The sequence below is a fragment of the Trematomus bernacchii genome, unplaced genomic scaffold, assembly GCF_902827165.1.
Source record: "Trematomus bernacchii unplaced genomic scaffold, fTreBer1.1, whole genome shotgun sequence".
NCBI lineage: Eukaryota > Metazoa > Chordata > Actinopteri > Perciformes > Nototheniidae > Trematomus > Trematomus bernacchii.
The window spans coordinates 1542793-1557378 of record NW_022987839.1 but is presented as its reverse complement, the minus strand read 5'-3'; the positions used below and the strand labels follow the sequence as shown (position 1 = coordinate 1557378).

Sequence of the window (14586 nt, the reverse complement as noted above, 5' to 3'; positions counted from 1 at the left end):
CACACCTCTTAAAATATGATTTGAGAATATAAGGGTCTAGTGTACACATGTACAACTCAGTTTTTTTGCACCGACATGGGATACAGTCCACTCAATTACTGTGGTGACCTTCAGGTGGGCGCGGTTGTTCTTATCGTGCAATCTCCACCAGTTGGCATTACACCTCAATTAAAATGCGTGTTCAAAGCGACCCGTCACCGCGGCTGTTTGCCGTGCTGCTTGGCACCCTGTAGTGGAGAGGGTGACACCTATGACTCTTCGCCAAGGGAGCCCGGTATACGCACCTAACTGTAGTTATTCTATCAGCTCTCCCTTCAAAATTCGCCGACTATTGACACCAACAACTTCGACTGGAGGACTTTGTTCCCTTTCCGTTTTCTGCACGCGCAGAAATCCACACAATCTTAATGGAAGGTAAGATATTTATTTTGTTTTTCCGAAAACATCGAGTTCTGAAGCGGTGAAACTATGTTCGTCTTTATTCTCAGGTTGTTATGAGCGTCAACAAAACAACTAACATATATTATATTTCCAGATATTTTTGTTTAGTTTCTTCGGCGATCCAATCCTTCCAACTAATAATGTATTCTAATTGTGTACTTTTTTTATGTATGTCCTGAGGACTTGCCTCTGTTAAGATTTGGTTGATTTATTCTCCACATGCATCCCTGTCATGTTGACGGATCCTAAATGTGATAATAAAATCGCAATGAGTTAACTCATAGGTGTGGTTTGCTCGGCGTTAGATGACACGTCTTATCAGAGCTGAACACTGTAATTACTGTTTGCTGAAGTCGAAAATGTGTTAACTGTTTTTCAATTGATGTCAGTGCGTATTGGCTTTGCATCTGTTGAGGCTGTACCACAGTTTGACTCTGTTGACATCTTGGAGCAACTTTAAATATAAGATTCGACTTTCGACGAAACAAATCATGTTAATTAGTTTTAAATGATTTCCTTCATATGAGTGAACGGGAGGAAATATGCTGTCAGGGATTTTCCAAAAGCATCCCCTCTAAGATAAAGTCAGAGTTGCATTTAAAACACAATATAAACTACTATGAAAAAAAAGAGATCTTGAGGCTGAATCGTTAGATAAACGACTCTAGGGAAGGCTTGATATTTTACGCAGTTGCTCGAATTTAACCACGTCGTAAAAAACAATGGTTGAAGTTGAGATTTACAAGCAAGTCTGAATTGTCTTTAGGACCCCGCGGAGTGCTCGTATGTAACTGGACATAGCGTCTCCATTTGAGGAAGATTGCTTATCTCCCTCCTCCTTTACGGTCCACAACTCGGCTACACTATCAAATCTATCCAAAAGCCTCCATAAATTGCTCAACATCAGGATGTGTTTTCATACGCGTTGATGGACTTTAATGCATTTGCGACCACTGCGAATCCCCTTAACGTCTTCTTGAAGTATTTATCGTGCGCCATTCCGATATATGCTGCGCCAAGAGCAGTGCTGCGTAAAGCCAAACAGCCTGTGTGGACTGTCGTTACTTGGCGGCGTTTGCAGGCGCGAAAGGAAAGGTTTCAATGGGAGCAAGTCCCGGAACAAAATATGGACAGTAAAGCTACTCTAATGAGACTCAAAAGTTAAAACAAAGTAAAAAAAAAAAAAGCACAGAGAGAGAAAACGTTTAGCTCTTCATTTGAATGCCGCTTCTCTTGATTCATCTGTTGAAATTTGAATAATCTGGAAAGAGAAGAATCACTCAAAGGCGTATCAAAGTACTGCTGCAACTTCTTTTGGCTGTTAACTTGTTGAATGAGCAGCTCGACCCAGGAGCGAATTTAAATGTGAGTATTGTCGAGCTTTGAGCATTCATATTGTTCATTTTCCTTTTTGTGCACACCGTCACAGTTATAGAGTCATCACAGTGGGCTGTGTAGGTTAACTGTCACTCTAATCAGGTTTGAAGTGGTATTGTTTAACATACGGGAGCCTAAAAACAACGTATGCACTTAAACATCCCTATTATTTTTCCGATTAATATTTGATATATAATGGGACTTTAACCTGTTGCGCAGCAGGTTAGTAAAGTCAGATATAGGTGTGCCTCGCCTCTGCGCAAAATCTGACCCAGAACATACCGAGACAGCTCCTGTTAAATATCTAAGTGTGTGCCTAATGGTTGCTTTCTGTGCATCTTACTTTGAAACGTGCTTTATCACATGACAAACTATAACGTCGTTGGACTTTTCCCTTGCTCTCTGTTGTGTGTTTTTGATTGCATAAATGTAAGATGTTTTAGAATGTATGCAACATGTTCTGCGTTTTTGCATGTTAGTGGTTAAGGAGAAGAACTTTGAATAATGTATGGCATCAGATTTCATGTGTGGCATTCAGTGGTGCAGGCAGGCTGCACCACTGCCTCTCTGGCTGGGCTCCTCACTGAGGGACCCTCACACTATCTCCACATCAACCACATCCTCCCAGGGTAAAAGCTCTTTGCACAGACAGCCACTGTTGTAAATAAAAAGTGACTCCGATTTCAGAGGCTAAAGGTGGAGCCCCTGGACAGTAATTGTGATGTTTAATGTGCTTATAGATCTAGTGCAGTAATGGTGCCGTTGAGACACAAAGAAATGGAGAAGGGTTTGAAGAGAGAAAGAGCAGGGCTGACCGATTGAATGAGAGACCCTGTGAGAAAGAATGAAGGAGTGAAAGACAATGAGAAGACAAATGCTTGCCAGTACAGACATGCTTCTGCTTGCCATTGGATCCCACTGGGACTCATATGGAAGGGTTTGGTTCTTGGCGCGGAGGACCTTGGAAGCATTAACACGTTTATTGTTGCACTCATCAGCCAGCCACAAAGCATCAGTCTGCTCAAACTGGCTATGGATCAAAAGTTATTGGTTGGAAGTCAGCTAAATCAATAAACACAACGAGGCGGCATTGTGCGTGTACACATCCAAAATCCTGACCAGGTGCTCGATACAGAAACAGCAAGACAACAGAACAGCAATTGTTGCGAGGTAAACCGCAGATGGGGCATCAGTTTAGGCTGTCAAGGGCTTTTTTCTTGTTTTTATACTGAAATCAATAATAGTGTCATCTTGAAATCAACGACAGTGTTTAAGGTACAGGTGTACTACTGTGAATCATAGTATTTCAGAACCATGGACAGCTCTCTTCCACTTTGCTCATTAAAGGAGCCAGGAGGAGGTCAGAAAGCCACACTCGGAGACAGAGAGCAAAGCCACACTTTAGCGGGATTACTATAAAATGAATAGAATACATCCGCCATGGTTTTTAAGAGTCTGGCTGGGAGTTTGTAAGCAATATAAGCCACGGGGCACGGCTGCCTGCTGACTTTTAAAACACTCCGCCATGCTTGAGCTGCCCAGGGGATGGAATGCAAGCGGACACATGGGGGTGTTTCAGAGGCTTCAAAAACAAGTGAAGGAAATGAGAGAGAGAGGGAAAGAGGGGGAAGCTGAGGGTGAGGGTGGGATGGTCACCCTAAGCTCTCTCTCTCTCTCTCTCTCCCTGCATACGGAGAGCTGCTCAAATATTTATGACTTTTAATATAGAATCTGACCTCATATTTCTCTCAGTTAAATTATGACATTCCTTAGTTCCTCCTTGCATTATAGTGGCACGAGAAAAGGCGGGGGAGACAAGAGGAGTAGTTTCTAATTCCTGTATATTTATAGTTTCAGTGTAATTTGTATAATAAATGTTTTTTTCATATTTGCACCTCTCTATTGGATTTAAATGAGCCAAGATGGTATCAAAACACTTGTTGTAGGTTTTTTTTAAATTAAAACAATAACTGAAAACTGGTCTTAAAACATTTGTTACCGCATGATTTACTCCCTTTCTTGTCAAATTGCCGTGCTCTGATGTTGAATGGTATCTGTCAACAGAGGTTCACTGTGCATCCTGACACATGTTCCTTTCATCTGTAGATTTCATTACTCCAAGTGTCTGTGAATTAAATCCAATATCCCTGCGGTCAGCTCAATTTGCTGTCGCTTATTAGCTTTGAATGTTCCCTTTTAAATAAAAGAAATAACCTCCCTGACACTGCAGCTGGTACCTAATTTACCTGTCTTTATAATGAAAGTCAACCTCAGCATTATGAAAGGACGAATATAGGTGTGTGTCTGAGTGCTTGTGTGTGTGTGACGCCATGTGAGTTGGAGAGTGGTCCATCCTGTGACGCATCGCTGATCAGCGACTGACATTTATACTTATGAATTTTGATACACGCAAGAGAAATCGCTCATTCATCACTCAGAGCTCCAGCCGTGTTATCAAATTCATAATTGGCCTCATCTTAGGAGTCTTGTTGATTGACATGAGCATTTTTTAAAACACTAAATTGCCTCCCTTTACATTTTTCTTTCACCAGTTTATTTTCCTCTCCCACCAGAGGTCTATTAAATGTAGCCTGCCTTCAAACCTCCTGACATGGCTCAGGTTGAAAGGTCTGCCGAGCCTGAATTGTAGTGCAGATATTTATTTTGCTTCAGATGAACATCTGTCATTATATTTGGAATGTATTCACGCCCGTAGTCATTTTTGTAAAACTGGCGTTAGTTTGGGAAAAGGAAAGAGGTGATTGCCTTAGATGTGGTCAAATGTATTCAAATTGGCACCATTTTCAGTTAAAGACAAGATGGCCAATTTAAAATACTGAATTTTAATGCCTCCATATGTCAGCAGGGAGCACAGAACCCAGTCTGCGTGTGTGAGCTGTAGCAACTCATTAAGATACGTTTCTGTTTCCACAATGTGATCCATATCTTTGTCCTTTCACACGATGAACCTTTTTTATTGAAACTCTTTCCTTAATTAATTGTATATGACTTGATCATCTCTTGATAAAACGGTAATCTCGTGACACAAATCCAAAAGAAGCTTTTTCCTCTGAACATAAAAGACTCTCCACATGCTTCCAACCCAATTTTACCAGAAACGTTTTTTATTTCAGCACTGACTGTCAGTCACAGCTGTAGCCTAAATGGGGAGGGAGTAAAGCTGTTGAAGGGAAAGGCATGTTCCCACTGGTTGTGACAGGCACAGCTTACGTCTGAATCTGCGTTAGAATAAATGTGATGTGACATTGCAAACTTGTAATGGGCTTTTAAAAAGGATAACCGTTCATGCTTGTTGAAATTGGGTCCTAAGTAGACAAACGTTCAATTGTAATGTAAGTACATTTTTCTGAACAGCCACTAGCGGCTACTTCAACAGACTTCTCTCACAAACCTCCGGCTACTGAGCACATTGACTGTTAACACCTAACTCCTATTTACTGAAATGTTGCATTGCTCTGTTGCAGGTAGCTTTGTTATAGCTGCTCCATATTATTTGCTCCACTACCGCACAGACCATTTACCTGAGACATTGAGATTGTGTGTGTCTCCACTGACTGCTGCCAGGCACCATTACCTGATGAGTTAGGCCATCTGACTGATGGCTTGTGATAGCTCCGGGAAACATACAATCCCTCAAATAGACCATTTCTGTTTCCCAATTTTACTTTGATATTTCCCAAATGCCTCTGAAGGCTTTGAGACAAAGGCAACTCCACATTCAGCAGTAAAAGGAGCAAGAGAATCGGTAAAAGCAATAACTTAAATGCAGTGACATGACACATGGAAATAAGCCTTTTTGTATGAAAATAAAATGGAGATTAGGCTTTGCAGAACAAGCACGATTTGAATTGTATAGAGTGATTTTGGCAAGGTTATTATTGAGGGTAACGTATAAATAGTGGATTGCTGCATTGTCTTTGTGTATAAATGATGTATGTGTGTGTGAGTAGGTGATGTGACGCACATCTTATCCACCTCAGTGCCCTTAAACCATGTAGAACTTTAAATATATAATATAATTCAAAAGTAATAATAACAATGTCTCAAATGCTTTATATGTTCTGTTAAATTCACCAAAGTGTCCTTTTCTTCTGTCTTATAGGATGCTGTGTGCTGCAAAAACCACAACTGAGAGGAGATCAAGCTAGGACATCTGACAGCCGCTGACTTATGAGGAGTGTCACTCCCCTCTGCCCATCACATCTTACCGTTAGTTGACCCTTTCATCAACACCCAACACTTGTGAAAAGCCCCTTGTTGACACACCTCATCAACCAGGCAGAAGTGGCAGCAATCGAAAAAACAAAATAACTAAATGGGGGTGAATCGTTGCCTGAAGCTGCTCATACAAAAGTAGCAACATGCTGCCACAGTTCCCAAATGCACCATTTGGCTGAAGTTGAATTAGAAAATTCTCAAGGATTTTGTCATTTTTTTATGACAAAGCAGCAGCTGTAAAAACTAAAAGTTCAACAAAAAACACACAGAATGAGATCAGCGATGCTTTGGCCCGTTTTGTTCGCTCTTCAAGCCGGGTGCACCAGCGTGGCCCACGCCATGCAAAACTACCCCGCGGCCTGGGGACACTATGACGTGTGTAAGTTCCAGATCTATACAGAGGAGGGACTGGCGTGGGACTACATGGCCTGTCAGCCAGAAGGCACCGACATGACGAAGTACCTGCGAGTGGCCCTCGACCCCCCAAACATCACGTGTGGAGATCCGCCAGAAACGTACTGCGCTTTGGTGAGTAGTAACCTCGCCCGTCCCGTGATGGAGACAAATGAGGCTGTAGGCAGGATCACACAGAGTACTGGGTCAGGGATAGAGAGCGGTGCATACAAGGCGCCGAGCTGTTGCTGCGTCAGAGATTAATGTGCACATTGAAACAGTGTGCACACTAGGATGCACTTACATGAAGCAGCACAGACACAATGCAGAAACACATCAATACATGCTAAACAATCATTGAGAAGCAGGTGTTAAGATCCAAAGGTTTATATCAGCACCCTAATATGTACAGCACATGCAAGCAACAAGTCAGCATTCTCGTATGATCTGTAATATGTTAAGAATGTACTTGCCTCATATAGTCATTTATGCATATTCTAATGAGCCATTTCATAAATGCGAGATCTTTTTTTCTTAATCTCTTTGAATAGATAGATATTTTGTGCTATATCATAAAACGCAGCAGAACTTTAAAGTTATTTATTTTCCTCTTTCAAAATGTTTTTTTACATTTACAGCATGTTGACAAATTAAGGTATTTGGTCCAAAAATATGGCAATTTTTAAATTGACCACTTAGCTCTAATAAGCAAACACAGACACATGCCAAAAAAAATATGCCTGCAAACACTAAAGCATTATTATGACTATTATTTTAGAACTGCACACACACGTACACACGTATACACGTACACACGTACAACACGCACACACACACACACACACACACACACACACACACACACACACACACAGTAGATCAGTCTTACCACTGATAGGGTAATTGTACTGGCGCAGTTGTTATGCACTGCATGCTCACAGCAGTGTTCAGCGTCGTGTTTCATTGGCCCTTATCAACAGTTCAACCGCAGGTTGCATTTGTCTAGAATCACACAAAAGGAAACAGCAAGAGCCCACAGGCTCTAAAGTGCTTCATTAGAAGTTGCGTGTGTGCCCACTGAGAGCCCCTGAAAGTAAATATTTACCAATTAAAATGAGTATCTTTAAAAAGGAGAGTTTTAATTTGTGCAGCTCCAGATGGCATTGAGACATTTAATGGCACTGTAGGATGAAAAAGAAGCAAGTCGCTAGTCAGGTGTTATGTTCTGTAAAGCTTTATATGAAAACAAACAGTAAAACCTTTATCATCAGTTGAATATCCCAAAAAGCACATTATAATAACGCATGGAGTATAAAGAGACACATAGTCAAATTGGTCAGACTGGTACCTCATTTGGCTACAGTAACTGTTGGTACCTGACGTTGCTTTTGCACAACTTTGTCTATATATTTTCAATTGAAACATTCCTACAATATTGTTGAATATTCTTGTATTACGCTTGTTTATAGTTGATAGTTAAGATTAATAAACCAAGTTGTTTTACTGGACATTTGTTAAGTTTCAAATGATAATGGTTACGATACATGCTAGTTGAGTCTATTTTGATGTTACACTAAATCTCTACATTAAAAACACACTTCTTCTCTCTGGCTTTCTAGTTAGAGCGGAGCATGACTATTTTTTTATATATATCTGTTGTAATTTATTGTCGTTTATTGTGATTGTAGTAATGTGTTTTTATTACATGTACAGCACTTTGGCTCGACCAAAAATCGCTTTTAAATGTGCTATATAAATAAAACCTGATTTGATTTGATTTGATTTGATTTGATGTTGAAATTCAACTGATGTTAGCAATGTTGCTAGTTGTGCGTCCTGCTTCTCTGACGCTTCAGTAAACTCACTACGTGTCCAGGGAACACACCCTATCATTCCCTGATAAAAGGGGAGAAAGGTTGTGTGACACTTTTCAATAAGACAATCTAACAAAAAGCTAGTATGTTTAAAGTCCATCGATCTATATATTTTAGTCAACCACAAAACACTTTGCTACCACTAAACGTTAATCTACTGTTACACCAACAATGTAAGATGTAGACATCTGGATTGCGCCTAAACTTTGCCATGGCCCTTTCCACATTGTAGTAGAACTACAGCAGGCATCGAAGGTGTGGATTGTCCACCCACTCAGAGGGAATTGTTTATGACAAACACTATCAATCTCTAATAACAGGACATGAGTGATCACGGGTAGAATATAGAATTTGCAATATCCACACCTCGTATCATTTGCCAATTCAAGCTGTTCCTCAACTTAACGAAAAGGTTGTGTTATGCGAGTGTTCATACGTCGCTGCATCTGACAGGATCACCTCTGACATGAATCTGAGGTCATCATTGTACAGATGATCAGAAACGCAGGCTCCTTGTGCACTCGCTTAAACGGCTGTGGTGCCTTTGATCTGTTTACATTCTCAGTTGGCACACAGGCAGACAGACACCGGTGACCTTATCCACCGGTGCTTCCTGAGACTTTGTTGGAGATGAGAGCAGCATGCAAATGGGCTCTTTTAGCCAATCACTAAGTTGCCTGCAGTGAGCCTAGTCTAATCACTTTCCCCAGGAGTTGGTTTCCCTCCCAGCGGACGGTCGAAGAGTCCTGGTTGGCTCGTCCACCCTCCCTTCCCTCTGTCTTGTGTTTTTGATTGCCATCTTTTTCGCTCAAGGATGTTTTTTTTGTCCAAACTAAGCTCTGCTGACCGAAAAAGGGCATTAATCATTCAAGAGTGGATTTTTTTTATAAGTCTAGGTTTGAGGTGGTTTATGTTTTTGGATGAAATGGTAATGAAAACCGTTTTCAGTGTTTGTTCTAATACCAAGCCTGCTTTCTCTTTAGAGAAAGTAATAAAAGAGAGTCCACAAAAAAAAGGTGTCTAGGACAGGTGTTCTGCATCAGGGAGTTAGCCCTGTTTTTATTTTTAGCTGCAGACCTTCAGGGGTTCTTCAAAATGGTGTTGGTATTAAAGCTGTTCTCCTGTGGTGCGCTGTGGCACTGTCACTCACTATCATTCAACACTGCTTTCATATCTTTTCCACTTAAAGGCAGTGGGCAAGCTAAAACATCGATAGACGTATGCTGTTATTTAAGAAGATAGATGAATTTCCATTCATTTCCCAAATGTGTAATATTTCTTATTCATGCATTTGGTTGCAACTAATGAGGAATGATTTTGAGAATGTTCATAGATGAATACAAATGATCCAATCAGACCCATTTGAATGTTCGTAGGAAAGACATTAATTACACTATTGCACCACATGGGCTTTAATTAACAATATCTGTTAATGCATAAGAATGCCTGCTGAACGTCATCTGCATTAAAAAACCTCTCATATTCATTTTTGATATGGTTAGCAGACATGAGAGTATTTTTTAATTACAGCGCTTTTCTCCCTCCCTTAAGTCCAAATCAGGTTGGCTTTGGTGGATTTAATGGCAATTCACAAAGGTGGCAGGTCATTACTTTGCTTCATGAGGAGGTTTAATTTCCATGCAATTCAGAGTCAAACCAAATCATTTGTAGATGCCAAGTAATGGGCATGGATGTGTTTATTCCACAAAACATAAATAAGCGTTTGGCAGATGGCTGCCACAGCGTCTTAAAATTTCACAATGTGAATCTGCTGGGTAAACACATTCTGTTTTGTTAAACAGACCACCCTTGTGAAGCATTTCTCACGGAGACTGCCATGGTGGAGTAGTGTTTGGATTAGTACCCTGCTGATTAGAAAACTTTTCACTCAATGGTGTGGTGGTTTGAATTGTGGCAGGGAAAATCTTGGAGGAAGAAGTTGACAGACTCTCTGTTCTCCCACAACATCTCCAGTGATCTGGCAACACATCTAAGTGAAGCAATGTGAGCTTTGAGTTAGGTGTCATCGGCCCACATGCTCCACAGTATCTGCAGCCATGCTGATTCATCCCCGTCACGTTGGCAATTGTATACACATTTGTGAGACTGATTCAGTAATGGTGCTTATTCCAGCTTCTCCGAGTCTGACTGGGTGGATTCTTGTAATTCCTCTGAACTTTATTCAGTTCTCTCAGAATGGATGAAAGGCGTTCAGATCACCACACGGCCCCTCGGAGGCTTAGGAAGGAAAGACGAGACGAGAGCTCCTACTAAGCTGCTCGGAGACTGCAACGTTATTGACAGTCAATGCAGCAGACTTATCTTAGCTGGCAATGACGGGAGCCATTGTGAACATTCAATCTGTGTCTTACATGCTCATAAGAATTGACGTAATAGACTTTAGAAATTAATCGATTATAGACAAAAGAAGTAACCTTTGCTACATGTAGGCCAAGAGGTCAGGACATACATAATACATCTGCAGAACAGCTAGTGCCTCAACTCTATGTCCAGCACAATGTGTTAATATATTAGCCTTCTAACTTGCTTTGCCAGTTAAATCGTTGAGCTCTTCGCTGTCTGGACTGAGCTTACTGGCAGTTTTAGATACAAGAAAGTACAGGAAGTGTAACCAGAGACAGAAGCTTTCCATGTGATGCTAATAACGCCTTGAGAAAGGTTGTGGTTAAGACTGCAAAGTGAAAGCATACATGAATTCCATATTGTGTGTTGTGACAATATTCAGCTGATCATTCCCTAACCCTAAAGCTACGCGACACAAGTTAAAGGGGCCCTATAATGCTTTTTGGGGGTCTCCATTTCCTGTAGTGTGTTATATAGGTTGTTGTGCATGTACATGGTGCAGAAGTCTGCACAGGCTAAAATCACACAGTTCCAAGAGGGAGTTTCTCTCCCACACTCTTACTCCCCCCACTGCCTGAAACGACTCCGTTGGACTCCTTTGTTTACTTCTCCAAGCGGTTAACCAATCACAAAACAGCCAGCAAGCTAACCAATCAGAGCAGACTGGGCTCTGCTTTCAGACAGAGGGTGAAAAGAGGCAGTATGAGAACAATAAAGAGCTTTTTGAACATTAAAGTATGGAGACATGTCACAGTAGAGACACCATTACAAATAGAAACCTGCTAATGAGCGTAATAGAGCTCCTATAAGTTTCCCCCTTCTCCTCTTTTAACTGTGGTTCTCTTAAGTCATTGTTTCTGTTCACTCATGTGTTGGAGAAGCAACAACAACAACAATACATATCAAACTAAATATCATTAGATAGCAGGAAACAAAACTCCAAGTATATTAACTTCATATATTACTCATTTGAGATGTGTAGGATTAGGGGAGATTGTCCACAAGTCACTCTATTGCTGATGCCATCAATCTCTTAGAAAATAATATTAACACAATTCTGACACTTCAATACAATGTTGGACCGCCATCATTTATTGAAAAGGCTAGGATCAATAGACAGCGATTTCAGACAGCTTGTGTGTGAGGAAAACCAGTTTGAATAACTCTAGCTGCTTAAATGACAGAGCAGTTCAGAGGTCATAACTCTTTGATCCCTGTTCCCTGCATTCATTCATCCATACATTGTATTTGTTTGGGGACAGCAAACAGTTGGAGCGTTTAGCTTCCTGTCAACCCTGTGCCCTTGACTCTGTTTTGAACTGGCCCTGCTCGGCACATCATCACCGCACCACTGCGTACTAAGACACTGAGATGACATGCAACATGTCCCCTGACGCCCGGAGAGGGGGGGAGTCATCATTTATTCTTTCACTCGCCTGCCACCTGTTTTGTGTCCCAGCTTTTTAATTTCCCTGTCTCTTGTTCTCTGGCAGCTGATGATGCACAATGTCTATGCCTTGTTTAAACATGTGGAGGTTGGACGCTGTATGAGGGGAGCACTTGAGGGAGATGTGTCGGCATTATTCCCTAGGATCTGAGACAGGTTAATTCTTAGAGGGTTGTAAATACAAACACAGATGAATTATGCATGAGAACATAATAGAGAGCGATGGGCTTTGTGGTTTGAATAGACAGAGTCTTTCTGTGCTGCTTAACATTTAAATGCATGTTTGCCATTTAATACGGAGCGCTTATAACCATACGCATTCTTTCGTTTAAAGAATTTCTAAGCAGACAAAACACTTAGAAAGACAGTTTGGAATATTTTTCTGCAGGTGTAAGCAGAACTATTGCTTTCACAGAAAAAAATTACAATAATAGTTATTGTTACTGGAAATATAGCTTATAAAAAAAGACTGTAATTCACTAATACAAATATTGTCTATTATCCATATACATGAATTCATACCAATGTTAGTTCTCTAATATCCAAGTTACCTATCTTACATTTGAACTCAAGTATGATGAAACATGGTGGCAGTTAAACCCATGTGGAGTCTAATGTTATGTTTGCCCACATTGTTTCATGAAATTGTGACGTTGGTTTAATCCAAGTCTTGTTTCCCTTACAATGTTTTAGAGGGTACCTCCCCTATCGTCATAAGAGATGATTACATATTTATGAAATAACACAGCTGCACTGCAGGCAGGAGTACGTTTAATAATCAGCTGTTGCAAACATGTTTTACCTAGCATTGAGTCCAGTGACGCTCATGGCCAGCTGAAAATCCATTGTTGAAATCAGATACTTGAATTAGATTTGAGGATGCAGCTGTTATGATTATGGGGCGGCAGTAGCGCAGTATAATATAACTTGGATGGTAGCATTGTTGGGTCAAGTCCCTGAATAACAAAGTATGGGGAGTGGACTGGTACCTTGAGCAATGCACAGGACCCCCGCACTGAGATGTATAGTAGCTGCCCACTGCTTAATAATAGGGTGGGTTAAAAGCACAGTCTACATTTCAGTATTTACTTACAATAAGTGTAATTCTGACAGTCTTTGAATTCAATTTGAATGGCAGATTACTGAAAGAAAAACAACTGAAAGTCAGTTGACCACATTCCCACTTTTCATCCGGTTTCAAATTCTAGATCAACAAACTTTACATAAGATATTAAATCTTCCCTTTTCCCTTTAGGTTTGAATTTGAAAGCAGGATAAGAAAGATGCATTCACACCTCAGGGAACCAAACTGCTGGAGATAAAATTGTATTTTGGTATAATTCAAAGGAAATCCTTTTACCTCACGATATGACTCAGCTTCGCTTCTTTCCAGCAGTCCAGCAGCATATAACTAATTTGCTGTTACAGACTGAAAGCATTTTTTTTTTTTTTCAGCATTTCTATAATGGAAGAATTACTGTTTCATCGATGAATCACTGTGTTTGTCTGACACTTTTGATTACACAGGAAATAATTAGTTATATAAGACTGTGTGGTGCCTGTCGATACCAAATATACAGCAGTTTTTAGAGAGCCATAGTATTTCAGAGCTTTAAATTGATTACTTTCTTAGTAAATAATGGTTTGCGGTAACCTGTGTGCCTCAGCTTCTTTGACACAGCTCTGCTGCCCTTTCAATAAAGAAATAACAGGGTAACAACAAGACTGTCCTCACTGTCATTTAAAAAAAGAATTTCTTCACCATTAAACTGAATTCTTTGCGCCCTCCCAGCCTTCAGTGCTTGCACAACCATTCAGCATTCTTTTACGCCTGACAAGCTGAATGGGATTCTTGTAAAAGATACAATAATTGAATTACTCCAAAGCTATTTGGCAGGATAGCTCTGTGTTGCTGCCCAAAAGAACTCAACTTGGTTCACCCATTTGCCAAAGGTTTTTTTTTCCTTCATAGCAGGGAAGTGCATGTGCTTGTGAAAGACTTCCCCTCCCTCAAGACACGGTCTATCATTTTGGCAAGACGGAGTAGTGTCAAGCGATCAAGGGAAATTAACCGTCAAAAGTGTGTGTTGGTGAAAATAAAACTGTGTATTGACAGCCTTTTTGAAAATGAGCACATTCACCTGTATATTTACACAGCAGGTAAACTCTTCCTGAATCTTATACAGGAATGAATACAGGATATTGACTGATAATAACAGACATATACGTATATAGAGTTTCTTGCCGTGGCTTGAGAAACTGAGTCAATATTAAGGATAGCACTAATGTGGAGAAGAGGCTATCAAGTTGGAATGACTTTAATATTTTTCTAAGGTAAGAAGTCATGCAGATATTGTGCAAAATCAAGTCTTGGAACAATATTTTACTTAATCGCATCATGTGGCGTCTGTTTTTAGCTGCTTGACACAATTTGCCGCAGGGGACGATCAC

The 14586-nt window shown here is 40.5% G+C and overlaps 1 protein-coding gene across 2 annotated transcripts in view; it reads left to right on the top strand.

The window, feature by feature from the left end:
- Nucleotides 1–335: 335 nt before the first annotated feature.
- The window catches only part of LOC117500159 (netrin-G1-like), a 56960-nt gene continuing 42709 nt past the window's right edge, over nucleotides 336–14586 (top strand). Inside the window, exons 1-2 of one of the 2 annotated variants that reach the window (XM_034152890.1) lie at nucleotides 336–414; nucleotides 5942–6585. In XM_034152890.1, coding sequence (XP_034008781.1) covers nucleotides 6328–6585 — 258 coding nt within the window. In that variant the 5' untranslated portion in view covers nucleotides 336–414; nucleotides 5942–6327. Of the gene's footprint in view, nucleotides 415–1447; nucleotides 1807–5941; nucleotides 6586–14586 lie in introns of those variants that run through there. The other variant, XM_034152891.1, reaches the window with a different exon arrangement.